The 10,757-nt window shown below is 42.9% G+C and overlaps 1 protein-coding gene across 1 annotated transcript; it reads right to left on the minus strand.

Moving 5' to 3' along the window:
• Positions 1-377: 377 nt before the first annotated feature.
• On the minus strand, positions 378-6,721 carry cops4 (COP9 constitutive photomorphogenic homolog subunit 4 (Arabidopsis)). The gene is made up of 10 exons (XM_072658396.1): positions 6,593-6,721; positions 5,797-5,876; positions 5,375-5,526; positions 5,126-5,229; positions 3,669-3,822; positions 3,428-3,578; positions 2,725-2,895; positions 2,475-2,590; positions 1,991-2,075; positions 378-771 (listed from the first exon to the last, which is right to left on the minus strand). Exons 1-10 carry the CDS (start codon positions 6,664-6,666, stop codon positions 638-640), a joined length of 1,221 nt encoding a protein of 406 aa, XP_072514497.1. The 5' UTR covers positions 6,667-6,721; the 3' UTR covers positions 378-637.
• Positions 6,722-10,757: the final 4,036 nt, after the last annotated feature.

The following is a 10,757-nucleotide window of genomic DNA, read 5'->3' on the forward strand; positions in this document are numbered from 1 at the left end:
TCAAGTGTACCAGGCACAGCGCTGTGCATGTTTGTTTTTTTTTAAACCCGGTCTCTGTTCACCAGTCAATTAGACACCCCCCAAACAGTAGATACACCTTTCTGGTGAACAGTCAGATACTATAGATCTCCATCCACAGATCCTATACTATAGATCCTTATAACTGCCCAATTTGTCCTCTAGCCCTTCATCGATGGTCAGTTCCTAACCACAGAGCCACTTACTGTCCAGTTTTCCACCCAACAGAGACACCGAGATACACACCAACATGCTACTACCACTGCTGTGCTGGTCAGCAGTGTCCTTTTCCATTGAGACTCAGCAATTGTATGCCTATTGTAAGTATCTATATGTTTACAAAGTAGGTACGCTTGAGGTTTGTAGATTTACACAAAGGTTTATTAAGACATCTTCACATACTACGTCCATGTTAATATGACGTGTGCCTCAAAACCTAAAACAGTCACTGTGAATATGTCGTCACGCACGTGCTGCAGCTGATCCAACTGCTTACAAAGCAACATCTTAACAGAGTACTCAGGCGGCCTGCTCACAGCTGGCCTTTTGAGAAGGAGTCTTTGGAAAGTGTCTCTGCAATTTTTGATCTAGAGGTGGTGCAATGGCATGGCAGAAAGGTTTATTGGGACATCTGGGCCTCCATAGCTTGCGCTGTCCACTCTGGTGCTGCCTGACTAATTTTCTCCAGAAGGTTGTTGACCTGGAAGCAGAGTGACTGGATCTGTTTGTCCCAGGTGGGGAGTGGCTCTCGTGCTAAAAAGGGGGGGAAAAAGAGAAGGACTTCTTTAAGACGTGTAACACTTTCATAGCAATAAGAGCTTTTTTAAACCCTTTATCGTGTTGGCCAGAACTATGGGGGCGATCCAGCATTTGACCCACCACTTTCAAGGTATCGGGTCAGTGCCACACCACTTTAAATGGGTGCAAACTGGTCAAACTCATTGGTAGAGCCAATTAAAGCTATAGGGCAAGTGAAAACCAATCAAAATCGTTGTCCTCAGTGGCAAAACCAACCAAAATTTGCACTTCAGCTATGGGCTGGTCAAACCCAGCAGCAGAACTAATCACAATCTCAATTTCAGCAAAGGCACATAGATATAGGTAAGTCTATTCACTCTGCAACCATCTTTGCAACGCTGCCTGGAAGTCATTTCTAGTCATTCAAGTTACTATCTCTATGAATAAGGAGAGGCCAAAATACTCTGAAAATAAACTGAAGGTCCATTTCAAAAACATATTTTGAACAAAACCTGCACAAACTTTTTTTGTCTGTCCAGTCAACCGCAGCAGCAGAACCAATAAATGCACATTTCAGCTAAAGGCCTCTTAGATTCCACGATTACTATTTTTATCACATAATACAAAGCTGAGATCACTGCCAAACTCAGCTCAAGTCACAGGAAGACTCATGGGAACATATACACATACAAAACCATGAGTTATAGCAGCGAACTGCTGATTTGTCCTGAAAAATAATGAAACGTTGATTTTTAGATGGCGATGTCCCGATCCGATCCAATGACTCGGGATCGGGGGTCAATCCAGGCATTCATAACCGAGGAGGAGGCTAATGCTAAGTACTAATTATGTAAAGCTGCTTTGTGACGACAACAGTTGTAAAAAGCGCTATACAAATAAATTTGACTTGACTTGACTTGACTAATGCGCACACACACTAAGTGACTGGACTGCAGAGTTGTAAAGGAACTGGGCGCTTTTTTAAAAGCACTGCTCTATAGTGATGCTTCAATGGGTGCTGCACACTATGATCTACTATACAGAATATAATATTATTTGTAATACAGTAAGAAATCAGGAAACAAAAAAGAAATTGTAAACCCAGCTTTAGTCTTAGGGTTTTTTTTTTTTTTAAACAAAAGAAACTGTCCCACGATTTTTGATGGTACAGTACCTCCCCTGCATTTCACTGGCTCTGATACAAGTGATGTACGTTGCAGAAGACCCAACTTACTCTCAAAGTGGACAATGCCATCTATTTGGTCAATGAAGCCATTCATACGACCCTCTGTTATCATCTGGGAGGCAATCTTTTCTGCCTGCAAAGAAACAAACAAACAAACAAATAATGTAGACAGGGATGGCTTATAACTCCAAGCTTAAATCAAGGCTGAAGACCTCTCCTCAAGAATATATTTTAAAAGTCAGAGTTTCATTTGGAGCCTGTTAATTAAGTTATTAAGGAACATCTGAATACTAAGCAAGGCATATTAATATATAAAAAATGCTGATATGAAAAGTCTCAGCACTTTTAAAATATCAAAAGTGAGAAAGTGCCCTGACCACTCTGACTCCCTACTAGAGCTATGATGTAAATATAGATATAGATATATAGAGATAAGATGCAATATAATATGCAATATAGATATATAGAGATAAGATAATTCTCACAGTTCCCACTTTAATTGGGCTTAATGCTTAAAAATGCTGTTTCTTACCTTTGCAGGTGGGATCTCTAAAAGCGCTCCTAATTCTTCAAATGTTATGTTATTGTACAGCTTGCTAGCGGAGAGAAGGTTGTGTTCAATAACTGCTCGATCCAAGATACTTGACCCTGAAGAAAAGATACAAAAGTACTCAAATTTATTCCACTTGCCTTAACTCAACAGTGACACTGCAAAAGAAACGGTACTGGCCTTTACAAAACTCATTGACTGTCTGGAATCGAGACATGAAGACAAGACTTACCATCTGCTGTGGTGGCCTTCTGGTGGGGCATCAGCATTGCCGCAAATTCCTGCAGCTGGTTCCCCCGGATAATTCGATCCAAGTACATCTTCTCTAGGATGCCGTAGGCAGCCAGCTGCTGGCATCGTTCATCCTTAAACAGTGTGGCCAGCATACGGGAGCGCTGCTGCCCTAAGGACCCATCACAGTTGGCATGGGCTTAGTTTTAGTATGAATTCAAAAGGATGACTCTGAATACTTCAAATTTTAATACACTGTTCATTGTCATATCATGATAATAAGCTGGCAGTTGTTCTTTACATTGTATCAAAAGACGAATAGACCACGCTTTATATATGTCCAAATGTTTGTGGACACCCCTTCTAATGAATGCATTCAGCTGCTTTAAGTTATACCCATTGCTGACACAGATGTGAACACACACAGCCTGTCTAGTCCTTGTAGAGAAGTACTGCCAATAGAATAGGACTCTCTGGAGCAGATAAACATGAACCTATGGCACCATGCCTAATGCAAAGTGTGGGCTAGAGGGATATAAAGTCCCAGCTTTAGGAGTTGGGGTGGTGATCATCCAACAGCCTGACCCCATTAACGCTTCTGTCGCTAAATACAATCAAATCCTCAGGTACTTCAGCAAAAGCAGGACAAACTATATTTAAATATCCTTGATTTCGAAATGAATGATGAATGAACACCTACATACCTGCAGAGGCCAGAATAGTGCAGTGGAGAGCATGTTTCAAGGCCTCCAGACGTTCGCTCTCATGGACGATGGATTTGTACGAAAGCTCATTGTAGCGCTGGGCAGCTTCAATAAACTTCCTTCGATAGTCCAGCACTCTAGCGTAGCAAACCTGTAAAGATACAGAATGCACAATGAAATCTTTTCTAGAGCATCTAGCGACAATGACGGGCCATAATAAAACTCCAGTCCTCTTCTGCACCTTGTAGTGGATCTGCAGCTGTTCATTGGTTGACTCATTCTGGAGTAAAGACGCGCGGTTGATGTAGGCCTCAGCCTGAACAGGATCGTCATCCTCCAGATAAAGGCGGGCAATCTTCAGATAAGTGTCTAACTTGTAGTCGACATTGTACTGTCTGAAAAACAACCACACAGGAGAGTTTTATATTTCTACCTACTGAGTATTTCAGCCTGGGCTGCTTTTACAGGGCAGCCAATCAGGTGTTTTAAGCACCTAATCACATTATTTAAAACCAGTAAGACGAGATAAAGGTCAGCATTAATCCAGTAAAAAGGAGCAAGATCTTCTCATTCTGTAGAAAGTAGGTGAGATCTTGTGAGCTAGCTGAAGAACAGAGCTCAGTTCCAGGTTTCTCCTGGATGCCCCCCAGTCCAGCCAGCACAGCGTGAATGTGTCCAACTCCATCAGCATCAGCAGCATCAGCAGCATCAGCAGCATCAGCTTACCTGATTTACCATCATTAAGCCCTGATTTACCACCAAACCAGATGTTGATCTGAGCAGAACTAGACTAGACTCCATAAGGAGAGCTTGGAGTTGTTTTAATGAACACAGTGGTAGTATTAGTATTTAGTATTAGTATTTATTGTATTGTGTTTAGTAATGTCTAAGCTTGGAGGTATCTTTTGTATTAGTCTATTCTAACTAGCTGAGGTTTTCTTGGGTAAATAGCAAAGCACTTTGTAAGTCGCTCTGGATAAGAGCGTCTGCTAAATGCCGTAAATGTAAATGTAAATGTAGTGTTTCACTGAGGAAATAAACACTTACTGCCCAGATTAGCAGCTTCTTAACCTTCTCGTTGACACATTAATCTGTCTGTAAAAAGTCTGTATCTAAACAAAAATGTCAAACGCCCCCCCCCCCCCCCTCTCAATTCAGTATGCACCTAAGGAAGTGCTCAAGTGTTCATAATATTTAGACACAAAATGTTTCTAAATGAGAGTCTTACAAATTTAGATCTCGATAAAATCTCTGAAATCTTCTCAGAACTGAGACTGTGGTCAACATGACTAATAGCAACACTGCTACACCCTCACGTTTTAACAGAGGTGCAAGAATGTAATGCTTCTGCATGTAAGTAGTTTCTATGGAATCAGACCATTTCTTTATTGTTATTTGCTTATTATTATTATAAGACGGAGACTGTCGTTTTAACCACTAATTGGCCACCAGATGTCACTGTGCTGCGACATTTCGGACGTTTCGCAAGCTCGAACCCTTTTCCGAATAAGCTATTTTATTCGCTTCAATCTCTCGAAACAGGTTTGAAAAAGCTCATGCAAAAAACTAACTAGAACTGTTCTCTGTCTTTCAAGTCACAAGCAGGTCAAGTGAACCTTAAGGTAAAGAAAAAAATTAAATAATACATAAATAAATAAATAAATAAATAAATAGCTAGTTCAAAGCAGACTGACTTACTTCTGTCCTGTCTCCAGTGGTATACCCACTAAAACCTGGGCAGCGTTTCTCCAGTCCTCTTCCTTCTCATATATAGTGGCTAGATGCTGTCTTATTGAGGCCACCTGCAAGGATATACATTTAATTTTAAAGTATATACTCACTCTGTCTGTAGCACTCTCACTAAACAAGGCATGAATTACTTACTAGGGAAAACAACATGAGGAAAGTGTGTGTACGGTACTAAGGAGCTTTTTAACCCGAACGCACCTGCTCTTCAAAGGAGATGACTCTTGGTTGAATCTTCTCCAGGGTGAAGTGGTAGACAGCTTTAGCTGTGCTGTCGGGTAAACTTGGAAGGTGTGTGCAAAAGTCGGTCAGTAGCTGCCTGGATATCACTAGACTGACATTTTCATTGACCACTGCAGAGGAAGAAAGCCACAGAAACGTCTTACAGACAACAATATATAAACTTTATACACCATAGACACTTAAACAGCTTACATATCATCACTGTCCTGCAAAAATCATAAAATTCATACTTTCAATCTGGCAGCTCACAGTTTTATGATGAATAGAAATCCTTTTGCATTTACTTTACTTTCTTTTTACCATTTTGGAGATACAAGATTTTTGTGCGACAGTGATGAAATACTCTAATGTGATGTGATGTATTGATGATGAGAACTTACTGGCTTCAACAAATGCTTTCAGTGCCTCCAGCTGTTCTGCATCTGTAAACTGTATAGCCTTCTCCAGAATCTGACGATATCTAGAACCATGCACAGTTAGAGAACACGGTCAAAGACGTCTGTAGTATTTTACATACAGTAAATACCAAATTTGGCCAAAACCAGCTGATAATCTGACAGCATATCTGCCAGCATATCTGCCATGTGTTTATTTACACTCACTGCAGCCCTCCTTGCTGCACTGCATGCAGCACTAATAGCCCACACACTGTCTCATACAGTAGTAGACACACAAACCACGTCGATTATTAGCTAAATAAGTCAGTAAGCCACTGTTAAACCTCAGTAAAGCTTTGTCAGCTGCAGAAAAGTACCTGATTTCTGCAGAGCACGACTGCCAGCTACACACTTAGACAGCACTGCTGCACGTTAGCCAACATTAGCATCAACGAAGCTAGCTAGCTGGCTACCATGCAGACTCGCCTAACGTCAATGAAGTGCAGATATAGTGTAAATATAAAGAGCACACTGGTATAACAGTTATTAAACACTCCAGCTATAATTTCAGTGGTTATTATAGCTAGTAAAGTGTGAGTTCTCTGGAAAAGCAGCGTAACTGCATATAGGTAGCTAGCATTAGCATTATAGCTAGGTAGCTAGCAACATTAGCTAAGTAGCTTGTAGCCGCACTTTCTGCGTCCCTGTCTCGATGAAATGAAACCCTCCCCAACAAAGCGGGTCGACTGGAATAATAGGTTGGGGGATAATAAACAAAAGCAGCTGTAGAAATGCGTACTTTCCAGCGAGGTCTTTGTGAGATCCACTGGAGTTCATGAGCTGGGCCAGCTCCTGCCGAACACCGGACGCCATTTTCCCCAATTCACAACAAGCAGCAGCGCAGACTACTGACAGTCCGGAGGGCAGTAGAGTCTCCCAGCTTACTGCACGGGGTAAAACCCATCACTGGCCAGTCCTCCAAGCCCTGGTGGTACATTAAAGACCCCTATCTTGCATGTTTTCATGTAGGCCTATTTCATTCACCCCTTAAAATGCCCCCATCGTGTGGTTTGAATTGATTAGCTACGTTGCCATTTACCAACCTCTCTTTGTGGCTTTAATGGGGACCAAAATAAACACATACTTTTCACTGTGAGATTAAAGACTCAGAAAGCTCCCCTGATCTACATACTTACATACTTACATACATTTAAAGAACTGCATCTGCTGTGGGATGGTATAGAGAAGTCTGAAATGGCCATAATATTGTGTATAGGGTTTAGGATGTAGGGTGTAGGGTGTAGTGTATAGGGTTTTGGATGTAGGGTGTAGGGTGTGGAGTATAGGGTTTTGGATGTAGGGTGTAGGGTGTGGAGTATAGGGTTTAGGATGTAGTGTGTAGGGTGTAGTGTATAGGGTTTAGGATGTAGGATGTAGTGTATAGGGTTTAGGATGTAGTTTGTAGAGTATAGGGTTTAGGATTTAGTGTGTAAGGTATGGAGTATAGGGTTTAGGATGTAGTGTGTAGGGTGTAGTGTATAGGGTTTTGGATGTAGGGTGTAGGGTGTGGAGTATAGGGTTTAGGATGTAGTGTGTAGGGTGTAGTGTATAGGGTTTTGGATGTAGGGTGTAGGGTGTGGAGTATAGGGTTTTGGATGTAGGGTGTAGGGTGTGGAGTATAGGGTTTAGGATGTAGGGTGTGGAGTATAGGGTTTAGGATGTAGTTTGTAGAGTATAGGGTTTAGGATTTAGTGTGTAAGGTATGGAGTATAGGGTTTTGGATGTAGTGTGTAGGGTGTGGAGTATAGGGTTTAGGATGTAGTGTGTAGGGTGTGGAGTATAGGGTTTAGGATGTAGTGTGTAGGGTGTAGTGTATAGGGTTTTGGATGTAGGGTGTAGGGTGTGGAGTATAGGGTTTAGGATGTAGTGTGTAGGGTGTAGTGTATAGGGTTTAGGATGTAGTGTGTAGGGTGTGGTGTATAGGGTTTTGGATGTAGGGTGTAGGGTGTAGTGTATAGGGTTTAGGATGTAGGGTGTAGTGTATAGGGTTTAGGATGTAGTTTGTAGAGTATAGGGTTTAGGATTTAGTGTGTAAGGTATGGAGTATAGGGTTTAGGATGTAGTGTGTAGGGTGTGGAGTATAGGGTTTAGGATGTAGGGTGTAGTGTATAGGGTTTAGGATGTAGTTTGTAGAGTATAGGGTTTAGGATTTACTGTGTAAGGTATGGATATAGGGTTTAGGATGTAGTGTGTAGGGTGTGGAGTATAGGGTTTAGGATGTAGTGTGTAGGGTGTAGTATATAGGGTTTAGGATGTAGTTTGTAGAGTGTGGAGTATAGGGTTTAGGATGTAATGTGTAGGGTGTGGTGTATAGGGTTTAGGCTGTAGTGTGTAGGGTGTAGAGTATAAGGTTTAGGATGTAGTGTGTAGGGTGTGGAGTATAGGGTTTAGGATGTAGTGTGTAGGGTGTAGAGTATAGGGTTTAGGATGTAGGGTGTAGAGTATAGGGTTTAGGATGTAGTGTGTAGGGTGTAGTGTATAGGGTTTAGGATGTAGTGTGTAGGGTGTGGAGTATAGGGTTTAGGATGTAGGGTGTAGTGTATAGGGTTTAGGATGTAGTGTGTAGGGTGTGGAGTATAGGGTTTAGGATTTAGTGTGTAAGGTATGGAGTATAGGGTTTAGGATGTAGTGTGTAGGGTGTGGAGTATAGGGTTTAGGATGTAGGGTGTAGTGTATAGGGTTTAGGATGTAGTTTGTAGAGTATAGGGTTTAGGATTTAGTGTGTAAGGTATGGAGTATAGGGTTTAGGATGTAGTGTGTAGGGTGTGGAGTATAGGGTTTAGGATGTAGTGTGTAGGGTGTGGGGTATAGGGTTTAGGATGTAGTGTGTAGGGTGTAGTATATAGGGTTTAGGATGTAGTTTGTAGAGTGTAGAGTATAGGGTTTAGGATTTAGTGTGTAAGGTATGGAGTATAGGGTTTAGGATGTAGTGTGTAGGGTGTAGAGTATAAGGTTTAGGATGTAGTGTGTAGGGTGTAGTATATAGGGTTTAGGATGTAGTGTGTAAGGTATAGAGTATAGGGTTTAGGCTGTAGTGTGTAGGGTGTAGTATATAGGGTTTAGGATGTAGTGTGTAGAGTGTAGAGTATAGGGTTTAGGCTGTAGTGTGTAGGGTGTAGTGTATAGGGTTTAGGATGTAGTGTGTAGGGTGTGGAGTATAGGGTTTAGGCTGTAGTGTGTAGGGTGTAGTGTATAGGGTTTAGACTGTAGTTTGTAGGGTGTGGAGTATAAGGTTTAGGATGTAGTGTGTAGGGTGTGGTGTATAGGGTTTTGGATGTAGGGTGTAGGGTGTAGTGTATAGGGTTTTGGATGTAGTGTGTAGGGTGTGGAGTATAGGGTTTAGAATGTAGTGTGTAGGGTGTAGTGTATAGGGTTTAGATTGTAGTTTGTAGGGTGTAGTGTATAGGGTTTAGGATGTAGTGTGTAGGGTGTAGAGTATAGGGTTTAGGATTTAGTGTGTAAGGTGTGGAGTATAGGGTTTAGGATGTAGTGTATAGTGTGTAGAGTACAGGGTTTAGGATGTAATGTGTAGGGTGTGTGTAGGGTAGTCTAGTGTGTAGTGTGTACTGCCTAGGCTGTAGTGTATAAAGTGTAGGTTGTTGACTAGTTTGCAGTGTATAGGTTGTAGGGTATAGGGGGCGGTGTATAGCATGTAGGTTATCGGTTGTAGTATGTAGGGTATAGTGTGTAGTGTTTTGGGTCTAGTGTGTAGTGTGTAGTGCATAGGCTGTAGTGTATAAAGTGCAGGTTGTTGTCTAGTTTGCAGTGTACAGTTTGTAGTCTGTAGTGTGCAGGCTGTAGGGTGTAGTGTTTAGGGTCTAGGGTGTAGTGTGTAGTGCATAGGCTGTAGTGTATAAAGTGTAGGTTGTTGTCTAGTTTGCAGTGTACAGTCTGTAGTCTGTAGTGTGCAGGCTGTAGTGTGCAGGCTGTAGGGTGTAGGGTGTAGTGTATAGTGCATAGGCTGTAGTGTATAAAGTGTAGGTTGTTGTCTAGTTTGCAGTGTACAGTCTGTAGTCTGTAGTGTGCAGGCTGTAGGGTGTAGGGTCTAGTGTGTAGTGTGTACTGCCTAGGTTGTTGACTAGTTTGCAGTGTACAGTCTGTAGTGTGCAGGCTGTAGGGTGTAGGGTCTAGTGTGTAGTGTGTACTGCCTAGGTTGTTGACTAGTTTGCAGTGTACAGTCTGTAGTGTGCAGGCTGTAGGGTGTAGGGTCTAGTGTGTAGTGTGTACTGCCTAGGTTGTTGACTAGTTTGCAGTGTACAGTCTGTAGTGTGCAGGCTGTAGTGTGCAGGCTGTAGTGTGCAGGCTGTAGGGTGTAGGCTGTAGGGTGTAGGGTCTAGTGTGCAGGCTGTAGGGTCTAGTGTGCAGGCTGTAGGGTGTAGGGTGTAGGGTCTAGTGTGCAGGCTGTAGGGTGTAGGGTCTAGTGTGCAGGCTGCAGGGTGTAGGGTCTAGTGTGCAGGCTGTAGGGTGTAGGGTGTAGGGTCTAGTGTGCAGGCTGTAGGGTGTAGGGTGTAGGGTGTAGGGTTCAAGATAAGACGCTAAAAGCGGACAACCCGTGCGCGCGGGCGTTCCGCGTATACGTAACACGCGGGTTCCCATGGAGGCGGAGCCTCATTATGGGATGTTAGAGGTGAAATGGCGCTCGGCGCGGTATTTTAAACAATCGGATCTGTTTCGGGAAACGTAGCGAAGCGAAAAACGGTGCGGGACCCAACTGGACCCGGACGTGCACGAACGCAGCGACAAGCGTCCACATTCCCAGGGAAGCCGCCGTGACAGAAACGTAAGAAACCCTGCGCTGCTCGGTGCTGGTCCCGCTGCTCGGTGCTGCTCGGTGCTGCTCGGTGCTGGTCGCTGCGGGCAGGATGATCTTAGCTGCTTGCGTTAGCCGGTTAGCCGGTTAGCCT

The sequence above is a fragment of the Salminus brasiliensis genome, chromosome 16 (assembly GCF_030463535.1).
Source record: "Salminus brasiliensis chromosome 16, fSalBra1.hap2, whole genome shotgun sequence".
Classification (NCBI taxonomy): domain Eukaryota; kingdom Metazoa; phylum Chordata; class Actinopteri; order Characiformes; family Bryconidae; genus Salminus; species Salminus brasiliensis.

Bases quoted from the DNA above. Each gene is read 5' to 3' on its own strand.
- cops4 (XM_072658396.1), bottom strand. From the start codon at position 6,666: ATGGCGTCCGGTGTTCGGCAGGAGCTGGCCCAGCTCATGAACTCCAGT. The intron at 5,230-5,374 runs GTGCGTTCGGGT...ATATCCTTGCAG, and splicing joins TCATCTCCTTTGAAGAGCAG to GTGGCCTCAATAAGACAGCA. The intron at 3,579-3,668 runs GTGCAGAAGAGG...GTATCTTTACAG, and splicing joins AGCTGCAGATCCACTACAAG to GTTTGCTACGCTAGAGTGCT.